Source organism: Oratosquilla oratoria, chromosome 18 (genome assembly GCF_046742065.1).
Source record: "Oratosquilla oratoria isolate Oo_2021 chromosome 18, ASM4674206v1, whole genome shotgun sequence".
NCBI lineage: Eukaryota > Metazoa > Arthropoda > Malacostraca > Stomatopoda > Squillidae > Oratosquilla > Oratosquilla oratoria.
The window spans coordinates 25,983,697-25,996,596 of NC_134794.1; the positions used below are offsets into that span (position 1 = coordinate 25,983,697).

The following is a 12,900-nucleotide window of genomic DNA, read 5'->3' on the forward strand; positions in this document are numbered from 1 at the left end:
CCTGTTTCTTTTTCGTATATTTCAATTTTCGTATATGGATGATGATGTGATTGCATGAGGAGGAATGAGTGGGGTGGGTGGGGGGGGGTAGTATGTGTGAGTAAATTTTGACGCAGCCCGAAGGGATTTCTCCCCGTCCTCTCCTTATATGCAAGGGGGGACGGAGAGGGGGGGTCGCCGATTAAATGAAGCGGCCTTGCTGTGGATGTGCTGTGTCTTGCGACACTGCTTCTGACCCAGGGCAGAGGGCAAGGTGCAGGGATAACCCGTCATCCAGGAGGTGCTCAGATGAGAGGGAGGGTGGGAGGGGTGTGGAGTGTATTTAGGGATGAAATGGGTGGGAGTGTTTTTATGCCTTTCCCTTTTTGGCTACCTCCCTTGAAAGGGGGAAAAAGCCTTGGTATATGTATGTATGTATGTATATTTCAAACCACTAAATTTCTTTGATAAATGTATGATTTTCATATTCTGAAGTAGCTTTATCATAATCTAGCATATTTCTATTAAAGGAAAATGCGATAAAACTACCGAAAATGAAGGAAAAGTAAATTTACTGGGAGACACTGCTTCAGGCAGAATCTGCAGCTGTTTGTTTACATTAGTTAGTACTAGTAGCACACAATGCCGTCACATGGTGGCAGCACGAATTGATGTTTATTTATGTTGAAGTAAAAGCATTGCAGTATAGTACAAAATATTATATATATATATATATATATATATATATATATATATATATATATATATATATATATATATATATATTTTCACTCTCCTTACAGGAAACAACTACAAATACATGACCACAAACACTTTTACCCAGACTGACAACGATAGCTTGTCAGTATTGTGTATTTTTTTTTTTATTGATAGATTGTTTTTTGTTTCCATCTGGAGAGACCACTTAGTGTACATATACACTGCACACACTCACTATTGCCTCCAAAAATAAAAGCAAAACCATACAAAAACTGTTAAATTGTGCAACTGGTAAAACCAAAGAGGGAAACCATGTTAAAAAAAAAATAATATTATTGGACTTAAGGAGTCGGAGTCGGATAAAAAAATCAGACTCCGACTCCGACTCCTAGTACTCTTAGAAATCCGACTCCGACTCCGACTCCAGCTAAAACCTCCGACTCCCTCCGACTCCGACTCCGACTCCGACTCCGCAGCCCTGGTAACAAGGGTTTGGGGGACAGCATAACGGAGGGACAGTAGTAATATAATAAAAGTTTCATCATTTCTCTTTAAGCAGAGTCCTCCTCTATCACAGACAAAATGATGTGTGGCTCTGGTCCATAGGGGTGCCCCATATAGACCCTAAAGTATCAACTGCATGCATGCTACTTTGCCATAACAACATGCAGCCAATACCCCAGACAGGGATAATAATAATAATAATAATAATAATGATAATAATGATAGTAATAATAATAATAATAAGTTTATTGGGCAATGAATCAAATATGTGAAATACAGATGATGAAAAGAACACCTAGTTCGAAATTAGAATTACAAATTGCCGAGGATAACACAAAAAAGCATGTAAGCTTATTTCCATTGTGAGCTGTCTGGAATGAGTGTAAGAAAGAAGAATATATCAGAACATGAAAAAAGAATAGCTACAGCAATTCAATAATGACATAAAAAAGATGTCATGCTCTGCTGTGGAAGTGGTGTGTCTTGTTGCATTGCCTCTGTCCCAAGCAATATGGTAGGAAACATGGATGGTCCCTCATCCATGAGATATTAAGATGGGATGGGAAATGAATGGATTTGAACAGGTGTGGAGTGTATGTATGTGTGTTCTGACTCAGCCAACCCCTTATGAGGGGAAAAGACTATTTGTATGTACAGAAAAAAAAAAAAAAAAGGCAGAAATATGGTTCAGTTTTCAGTTTAATGGTGCAAACTCCCCCTATTAGGAGGCTAGGATGGTGCCCCTTACAGAGGACTTTGTTGTTGTTGTTCCTTAGACTTATTTCCCACCTTCCCACCTTTGGTTTTTTCTTGGCGTGTCTATGAGACAGTGTCTTTTGGGGATTACACCTCTCAGGCTTTCCACTATACTTACATCTATTCCTCTCTTTGTTGGTTCATTTGTTATTCTTTCTTCTTTCTCTTTCTCCATTATGCAAAAACTATACCCACTTCAAGAACTGGAATACTTTACCAGTCACTTTGAGTACCATAGTCCTGCCTCCCTGAGGAATGCTGTAGCTGGAATGGGGTGTTCCTAAAAAACCTTTATAGAGTGTGTTGTTGGTGTGTGTGATTGTGTACAATGCAGACTTCAGTAATGTGTTGTATAGAGTGAAGTGTTGCATCCTAGACTTATCTGCGATACAGTCACCAGCCTCTTCTTTGTAGCATGGAATTTAACAAAACTTGCCCTCAGTCCAACTCATTGGCAAACATATGGAATACAGTAAATTCTGTCTATCTACTTACCAATAGGCTTCTTTCCCATTTATAAGGGAGGTAGCGAATACTGTAGAAATGAAAAGCTAAAAAATTTATCCTCCACCCAATCAGGAAGTTGGAGCAACACTAAACAAAATACCATTACCAAAACATTAGTGCATTATCATTACCAAACATTTCTTAAAAAAAAAAAAAATTAGATACTGTGTCAGGACACACTGGGAGAAACTCAAGATTGTATAAAAACCACACATCACCTTTGTATTTACCTAGTTGTAATGTACGGGAGGGGAGCTATGCTCGTGGTGACCCGTCTTTGTATCTCTGCATCAAGTTTTATCTTACAATCTTGTATAGTGTTAGCACATACTGTTTTGTTGTCTAATTTGTTCCATGTATTTATCGCTCTGTGTGGGAAACTTCCTTTTCAAGTTTTTTCTATAACTATCCTTTTTCAATTTTTTTCCGTGTCCTCTTGTTTTACCGTTGTCCCACATTAATAGGTCGTTCCTGTCTAAAACTTCCATTCCTTTCATTATTCTGTAGATAGTTAGCAAATCTCCTCTTTCTCTTCTTTGTTCCAGAGTTGGTAGGTTCAATTTGGATCTTTGCTCATATGTTAGTTCGGCGAGTGTCGGTGCTAGTTTTGTTGTCGCTCTTTGTAATCTTTCTAGTTTCTTAATATTCTTTTTGGTACTGGGTGTCCAAAGTGATGCTGCATACTCGAGTTTTGGTCTTATTAGTGTAGTAAGTATTTTCCTTATCATTTCTTCGTCCATATAGGTAAATGCCACTTTAATTGCTCTCAATAAGTTGTAGGTTTCTCCGAACATCTTGTTTATATGCTTATCTGGTTTCATGTCCTTTCCAATCATCACTCCAAGATCTTTTTCATAGTTTGTTTTATTTATTTTTTCTTCCCCAATTCTGTAATCTTTTGATATTCTATTTTTACTCTTTCCAAATTCCATTATGCTGCATTTCTTAATATTGAATTTTACTTTTGTGCATACATTCATTTGAAAAAAGACCTTTGGCATCATAGTCCAATTTGTCCAAATGAAGAGTAATTATTTGCCTCAAAGTACATACATACATATTCCAAGGGCTTTTTCCCCCTTACAAGGGAGGTAGCCAAAGTCAAAAGGCATAAATCCACTTCCATCCATTTCATCCCCACATACTCCCATTCACCACCCCTCCCTCCCTCTTTTCTTGGCTCCTTCTGGATGATGGGTCATCACTACATCTTGCCTCAAAGTGGCAATGGCAAATTGATAGTAATCAAGGTTTAGTTATGTCTATACTCATCACTCAATACAACACATATGGTTCTGTGATGTTCTTAAAAATCCATGTGAAACTAAACATAATTATTTCTTGCAGATGAGTTCAAGAGCTCGTTTAAGACCAGGTCGACCTCTCATCAATCCATTTGACCCCAGCCATGGCACAATCAAACTGACCTCAAACCGTAGACGATGGACACATATCTTCCCAAAGAGTGTGTATCTTTAGAACAATTTAGAATTGCATGTGATTGTAGATAAAGTATATAGTAAGCCCTTGATAGTTGTGGATTTGGTACTCATGGATTTGAAGCTCAGATTTATTCTTTCCAAATAGAGATAATTGAAATTGAAAGAAAATAGAAAATAGACAAGGTACCAGTTTTGAAATGTATGTGGAATTAATTTAGCAGCCATAAGGTGAAGAAGAAGAGAGAAGGAGTTTGAATGTGTTTGAGATGAGGTGTCTGAGAAGTATGGTGGGGGTTACTAGGCTGGATAGAGTGAGAAATGAGAAGGTGAGGAGGAGAACAGGGGTGAAAAAGGAGCTGGGAGATAGGGTTGATGAAAGAATATTAGGATGGTTTGGACACATGGAAAGAATGAGTGAAGAAAGACTAGTAAAAGAGGTATGGAAAGCAGATGTGGAGGGAGTGAACATGAGGGGACGTCCTAGGATGAGGTGGATGGATGGGGTGAAGGGGGCTTTGGGGAAGAGGGGAATGTCTGTTGAGGAAGGAAGGGAGAGGATGGAAGACAGAGGTGAGTGGAGAATGGTTGTATATGGATGATGTGATTGCATGAGGAGGAATGGGCGGGGGGTGGGGGGGTAGTATGTGTGAGTAAATTTTGACGCAGCCTGAAGGGATTTCTCCCCGTCCTCTCCTTATATGCAAGGGGGGACGGAGAGGGGGGGTCGCCGATTAAATGAAGCGGCCTTGCTGTGGATGTGCTGTGTCTTGCGACACTGCTTCTGACCCAGGGCGGTGGGCAAGGTGCAGGGATGACCCGTCATCCAGGAGGTGCTCAGATGAGAGGGAGGGTGGGAGGGGTGTGGAATGTATTTAGGGATGAAATGGGTGGGAGTGTTTTTATGCCTTTCCCTTTTTGGCTACCTCCCTTGAAAGGGGGAAAAAGCCTTGGTATATGTATGTATAAGGTGACAGAACAGTTGTTGTTGTTCCCTAGACTGTCTGTCTGAGCAGTCCCGTCTCCCCAAGGAATACCACAGCCGAAACTGGGTTTTCCCACAAATCCTTTATAGAGTGTATGTTGTGTTGTTTGGATGCATGATTGTGTATAATGCAGTCTTCCATTATGTGTTGTATGGTATGGGGTGAAGTGTTACATCCTGGGCAGCTGTTCACAATGCGGTCATCCAGCCTCTTCTGGTAGCCTAGAAATGCTGGGTGGTGGCCGCACCGCAGTCTGGCCATACGCTCAGTGATGAATTATGTGAGTCCTGCATGGGCTCCTATTCTCAGTGAGACACACCACAACACCCTTCAAATCATACAAAACAAAGCCCTGTAAACAATTACAGGCTGCACAAATACAACACCTACAGACCATTTACACCATGAAACAAAAGTCCTCAAAGTCAAGGACCACCTTGACATGAGAGGCACACAAACACTTGCCGCAGCCACCACAAACACATCACACCCACTACACTACATAGCAGAACACCCACACACACCAAGAAACATTAAAACAAAAAACAGTTGTTGTTATTGGTTGATCCTTTGTGTTGGTGGATTATGACAGGAGATACAGAGGAATCTGTTCATTCATGGGTACATTGGATGCACCACATGTGCTCATCACAGTGGGACCAATGACAGGTACATGTATGTGGTGGTCCTGCAAGATGGACAGCCGGGTCACCCATTTTCAAATCCTGTGAATACCCTCACTTCCATCAGGAGATGCAACCCCTCTTTCATCTCCCTCACCTTGCACTTTGCTTCTCCTTTCTGTATATCTTGTATGCTTCCCTAGGTCTACTTTGCAACCAGTCATCATAAGCTTGCTTTTCTTCACCACTGTCTTCACCTCTTGATCTCTCTCAACCACCTTCCCTTACACCACCCCTTCTTATGTATACTTATTATTGTATCTTTTCTTAAACACTGTGATATCATAAACTCCTTTTCTAAACATGTTTCTAACATCTTCTTTCCACTAAAGTTCTTACCTGACACTCTAAACCTTCCTACAATTCCTACTCTAGCTTTGAGATCCATCAACACAACTTTATTTACATTCCCCCCAAAACTCTCTGTAAACCTCCTTCCCTTCTTCATTTTTCTCACTACTAGGACAGTATGCACTCACAAAAAAATATATTTTCCATCCCAGTTTCACCTTCACTCACTTTATCCTCAAAGACACTTCTCTCCATACCATCATGCGTTTTCCTTCTTCATCACTTACCAGCAGAGCCATTCTCTCCTTCCCTTCCTGACTTATCACTCCTGATACCTTTCCTATCACACTATAATAAACCTGAGCCAATTTGGATTTAGACAGGGAAGATCATGTACAAAAAACCTAATATGCTTTTATTCAAGACTAATAGATATAATAGATGAGAGAGATGGATGGGCAGACTGTGCCTATCTAGATCTACAAAAGGCATTTGACAAAGTACCACACAAGAAATTAATAGGAAAATTAGAATCAATAGGTGGCATTGCAGGTAATTTATTAGAATGGATGAAAGATTTCCTGACTGGGAGAAAAATGAGGGTAGTAATTAGAGACAAATACTCGAAATGGGAAGAAATGATAAGTGGTATTACACAAGGGTCAGTACTGGCTCCAATCATGTTTGCCATATACATAAACGACATGGACAAAGGAATTGAATGTTATATGAATTTCTTCACAGATGACGCAAAAATATTAAAGAAAATATCAACAGAATAGGACTGTGATTCATTACAATCGGACCTGGACAAAATCTGGAAATGGACTCAAGAGTGGGAAGTGAACTTCAATATCAAGAAGTGTAGCATAATGGAATTTGGAAAAAGTGGAAACAGAATTTCAAAAAATTACAAAATTGGTGAAAAAGAAATAAAAAAAAATGCACTCGGAAAGGGACCTTGGAGTGATAATCAGCAAAGACATGACACCGGATAGACATATAAACAAAATAGTTGGTGAAACCTACAACCTACTATGGTCAATGAAAGTGGCATTTGAATACTTGGATGAAGAAATTATTAAAAATATTAGCCACATTGATTAGACCAAAACTGGAATATGCAGCGACATTATGGACATCCAGTACTAAAAAGAATATAAGGAAAATAGAAAGAAGGGATTTCTCCCCATCCTCTCCTTTTATGCAATGGGGGGACGGAGAGGGGGGGGTCGCCGATTTAATGAAGCGGCCTTGCTGTGGATGTGCTGTGTCTTGCGACACTGCTTCTGACCCAGGGCAGTGGACAAGGTGCAGGGATGACCCGTCATCCATGAGGTGCTAAGATAAGAGGGAGGGTAGAGGGGTGTGGAGTGTATTCAGGGATGGAATGGGTGGAAATGATTTTATGCCTTTCCCTTTTTGGCTACCTCCCTTGTAAGAAGGAAAAAGCCTTGGTATATGTATGTATGTATGTAGAAAGAATACAGAGAGCAACAACAAAGTTGGCACCAGCTCTTTCCAAATTAACATACGAACAAAGATTATCGAAATTAGTACAACCAACACTAGAGCAAAGAAGAGAAAGAGGTGATCTGCTAACTATATTTAGAATCATGAAAGGAATGGAAATCCTTGACAGAAAAGATTTCCTAAAAAATGACAATGGAGGTCATGAAAAGAAACTCAAAAAGGACAACTACAGAAGAGATTGGAAAAAGAATAGCTTCCCACACAGAGTGCTGGATATATGGAATAACTTAGATAAAGAAACAGTGTGTGCAAATGCTATTCAAGATTTTAAGGAAAAACTTGATGATGAAAGATACAAAGACGGGTCACCACGAGCATAGCTCCCTTCTCGTATAATACAACTAGGTAAATACAACTCCCAAACTCCAACTCCCCTCCCTTTCAACCTAGTTCCACTTAATCCTAACACTTCCATCTTCATTCTCGCAAATGAATTGCCAGTATCTTCCCTTTTACTCTCGTCTGTACCACAACCACACATGTAATGACTGAATTACTAGGGTTCTGATTGGAGTCCTCCTTCCAGATTCTTTTATGTCATGAGCTTCAGTAGGAGGAAAATTTGGAGTGTAAGGTCCCTGGTCTCCTTGCTCCATCCTATTTAGTTGCCTATAACATGCATGAAAAGCACAGTGGCATAATTCTTTTTTCTTCCCACCACAGGGGGAGAGAACCCCAACCACCACCACCACCACTGGGGGGCCATATGATTAATATGTTGTCCCAGGTCTTTCTTGCAGGAGACCCAAGCCTTTGAAGTAACTAGCTGTGGCCTCTGGGCAGGCCCATAGAATGGGGCCATAAAATGAAGCACTTGATGATTTCATTTGCTTCATTATAGTATATATTTTTGAGTTAGACTTTATGTATTCTGGTTGATGAAGTATGGGGGCCACAGGTCTCCTGCAAGAGAGAACCAGGACAGTGGATTGATTGATTGATTGATGAACAATGTAAACCTGATTTTATTATTTTCTGCTTGATTCACACAGATCCTCATGGGGTGTTGATACAACAGCATCACTACCATGCATCCTCCAAGAAGCAAGATGAGGAGCCATCAGACACAAAGGAACCTTTGTTGACCATTGACCTTAACATCGAGGGATCAACCGTAGTCCCGAAGGATGATAACAATGGTAAACTCCGAAGTATATCTACGCAGATCAGTCAGGAAAGTGAGTAATTTTAATGTTTCTCTCTTTACATTCACTTGTAGAACAGTTGTCAATTGGATGGGTGAAGGTTGAGTGGGTGTATGATTTAGCCAGCTATCCCCTTTATAAGGGGAAAAATGCCTTTTTGTATATGTATGCACCATAATTTTCACAGTCTACCAAAAAGAAAGCTCAATATATTATTGGGTATCTTAAGCCTAACTTCTGTTGGTATTCTAGATTTATATATGAGTGAATAGCATTTATGTGTAATAAGCAGTAATATGTAACAAGTCATTTGAATGACAATATAATGAGTCGCATTGTATTCTGTGATTTTTATTGTCAGGATAGATCCATGTTAATTCAAACCTTTTCTTTTGTAATATCACATGGCATTCTTAAGATATTCATTCATGAATTGGATTTCTTTTATTATCAATTAATTATTCCCCTGACTTTCTTATTTGGAAGGCATTCCTGAATGCTATCGAGGTGTGGGTATTGCTGGACGAAAGGAGCTTCATCCTAGGACGTCATCAATCACTGGTAGTGGCTCAGGATCATATGCTTCTGTTGAAAGTAAGATTTTTGTTTGTAATAAGTGTAATACTGCTTAGGATTTTTTTTCTTCTGCAGGAGGGGACTGAGAGGGGGGGGTTGCCGATTTAATTTACCTAGTTGTATTTACCTAGTTGTAATATACGGGAGGGGAGCTATGCTCGTGGTGACCCGTCTTTGTATCTCTCCGCATCAAGTTTTATCTTAAAATCTTGTATAGTGTTAGCACATACTGTTTTGTTGTCTAATTTGTTCCATGTATTTATCGCTCTGTGTGGGAAACTTTTCCTTTTCAAGTTTTTTCTATAACTATCCTTTTTCAAGTTTTTTCCGTGTCCTCTTGTTTTACCGTTGTCCCACATTAATAGGTCGTTCCTGTCTAAAACTTCCATTCCTTTCATTGTTCTGTAGATAGTTAGCAAATCTCCTCTTTCTCTTCTTTGTTCCAGAGTTGGTAGGTTCAATTTGGATAGTCTTTGCTCATATGTTAGTTCGGCGAGTGTCGGTGCTAGTTTTGTTGTCGCTCTTTGTAATCTTTCTAGTTTCTTAATATTCTTTTTGGTACTGGGTGTCCAAAGTGATGCTGCGTACTCGAGTTTTGGTCTTATTAGTGTAGTAAGTATTTTCCTTATCATTTCTTCGTCCATATAGGTAAATGCCACTTTAATTGCTCTCAATAAGTTGTAGGTTTCTCCGAACATCTTGTTTATATGCTTATCTGGTTTCATGTCCTTTCCAATCATCACTCCAAGATCTTTTTCATAGTTTGTTTTATTTATTTTTTCTTCCCCAATTCTATAATCTTTTGATATTCTATTTTTACTCTTTCCAAATTCCATTATGCTGCATTTCTTAATATTGAATTTTACTTCCCATTTTTGAGTCCAATTCCATATTGTGTCCAGATCTTGTTGCAATGAGTTGCAGTCCTCTTCCGTTTTTACCTTCTTAAGTAATTTTGCATCATCTGCAAAAAAATTTATATAGCACTCCACGCCTTCATTCATGTCATTAATGTATACAGCGAACATGATCGGTGCCAGTACTGATCCTTGCGGGACCCCGCTTTTTACTTCTTCCCAGTTGGAAATTTTTTCTCTAATTACACCTCTCATTTTCCTCCCAATCAGAAAGTCTTTCATCCATTCCAATAATTTTCCTCTGATGCCACCTTTTGACTCTATCTTATTTATTAGTTTGCTATGAGGTACCTTATCGAATGCCTTTTGCAGGTCCAGAAAAGCACAGTCTGCCCATCCATCTCTTTCTTCTATTATGTCTACTAATCTTGAGTAAAAGCAAATCAGATTTGTTGTACAGGATCTCCCTTGTCTAAATCCAAATTGATTTGGGTTCAGTATAGATTTTTCTTCCAGGTACTTAACCCATCTGTTTTTGATCACTCTTTCACAAATTTTTGCTATTGTGCTTGTTAGTGAGACCGGTCTGTAGTTAGATGGATCTTCCTTATCACCTCCCTTATAAATTGGTACAATGTTTGCTTTTTTCCAGTCCAATGGTACTTTTCCTTCTTTAATTGATGATTTAATTATATCATATATTTTGTCAGTTAATTCTTCCATGCATTCTTTCAGTATCCAGTTTGCTATTCCGTCTGGGCCATGTGATTTTCTGACATCAAGGGTTTTAATTTGATCACTGATTTCTTTTTGTGTTACGTTTATTTCTTTCATTGCTGGGGATAATTCTCTCTCTCTAACTTCACTGTTAGGCGAGTTTTCTATTGTGAATACTGATCTGAAGTGGTTGTTCATAATTTCAGCCATTTCCAGTTCTTCTGTATATTCCTTTTTATCTTGACGCAGTTTTTCTATTTCTTGTTTGTTTTTCAGTTTTCCATTTACGTATTTGTAAAATAGTTTGGGTTCTTCCTTACATTTGTCTATTCCTCATTAAATTCTTGTATCTGGGTTCTCTATCCATCTCTACTCTAAGTAATCCATTGCCTTCTCTTTTAAAACCGGAAAATCTACTTACGTCCAACCTTTGGTATTCTCTAGGTGTTGATGTGAAGCATGATTTTTTTCTTACTACCCCTAATGGTGTTTCGATTCTTGTTTCTTCCAGGCTTCTTTTAGTTGAGTCTTTAGCTTTAGGGGTTTCCATTTTGTATATGTATGTATGTGGAATACAGATTTGAAGGCTCTAGAATGGTGATTCTGTCTGGGGTAATTGGAGCCCAGAGTTGTTAGGAACAGGAATGGAGGAGTTTATGGGGGCTTGTACAGGGGAACAGTGAGGAATGGCATCAGTTTGTATTTACCTAGTTGTGTTATAAGAGAAGGGGAGCTATGCTCATGGTGACCCATCTTTGTATCCCATGATTCTGTAAATGGCCAATAGATCACCTCTTCCTCTTCTTTGTTCCAGGGTTGATAGTTCCAGTTTAGACAATCTTTGCTTGGATATGAATAAAGCAATATGCTCCCCCCCATAGCATGTGCCTTCCATTGAGGATGGTGAATACATAGATATACTAGTTCCCTCAAGTTCATAAAAGGGAGGGTTAACATTGTATATATTTTATAGGGGAAAAGCACTTTATTTAGAACTTGGACTGTCATCTGTGTTGTATTAGTATGGATTTATTTCTCTGTCATCAGCTAATGGGGAGAAGGAGGAAGGGAGCAGTTGTCAGTTCCCCTTTTGTGAAAAAGTTGAGAACAGTTAAAGTTGATCGGGGGAGATTTTGGGACTGACCCAGAGACTAAATACCAACCTCACAAGGCTGCAACTCCTAATGAACATCAGGGTGTTTGTGGTATTTGAAGATAAGTGGTACAAAAGTGATTCTCTCCAAACTTTCAGATGTAGGTACCCATTCTTGGTCCATGCAAGTCATAAAGAAACAAATAGACAGGACTTTTAAAGCATAGAACATGTGACTGTTTATGATTGTCACTTCTTTTAGGCAGCATCAGCTTCTTGTGATCAGGAAATCTATCAAATCAAGGTGCTTGAAGTAAGATTATGTATGTACTGGTGACCTTATTCCTCTTGTAAGGAGGATTGGCTAAATTGAAATATGCCTTAATTCCACACAAGAGAAAATTGCAGAAAATGGAAGTCCCTAGTCTTCACTATGTCCCCATTTATTTGACTTTTATAATACACATAGGGATACAGTTGCAACATTCTTATCCCCATACTGTGGGAGTATGAGGAAAGAAGAGACAGAGTTCTAGGAATGGTAAAGGATAGATTTAGAAGATGACATGAGAGATGAAGGGGAATCATATTTAGAAAATGACTTAGCAGTCATCTTGTGAGTGAAGATTTGTCTGTGAATATGAAAGATTACTGTGTGCTACTAGAATCCTTGAAATATTGACTACATATAAATATGCATTCACTACACCAATGTGGGTTCTTTGAATAAGAGCGTAGAAAATATAGATTCCTTGTAAAAAATCAGATTTATCTCAGAAGTTACTCAAGCACAGCACTTGATTTTACCTTTTTATGGTAGGCATTTCTTATTTTTAGATAATCATGACTGCTATGCTTCAGTTACAAAGGATTACAAAGGCGGAGCATGCCGACAGGAGACCTTTTGATCCATATCTAGGTCGGATGCAAAAAAAAAAATTCATATTAATAATAAATAAAAACTATAATAATGTAAATAACAAATAAAATACATAAATAAATGCATAGGTATAGTTGAATAACAAACAAACAGGTAAATAGTAAATGATAATAAATTGACTTATAACTAATAATAAATGGAAATCAGACAGACAAATTATAACAAAACAAAAAC

General features: G+C 38.7%; 1 protein-coding gene across 5 annotated transcripts in view; it reads left to right on the forward strand.

Annotated features, from left to right (window-relative positions):
• Iml1 (GATOR complex protein Iml1) overlaps positions 1–12,900 on the forward strand; it is a 376,817-nt gene that overhangs the window by 91,929 nt on the left and 271,988 nt on the right. For all 5 annotated transcript variants that reach the window (XM_076201722.1, XM_076201726.1, XM_076201724.1 and 2 more), the window contains exons 13-15: positions 3,814–3,931; positions 8,391–8,576; positions 9,030–9,137. In XM_076201722.1, the coding sequence (XP_076057837.1) occupies positions 3,814–3,931; positions 8,391–8,576; positions 9,030–9,137 (412 nt within the window). The remainder of the gene's footprint in view (positions 1–3,813; positions 3,932–8,390; positions 8,577–9,029; positions 9,138–12,900) is intronic.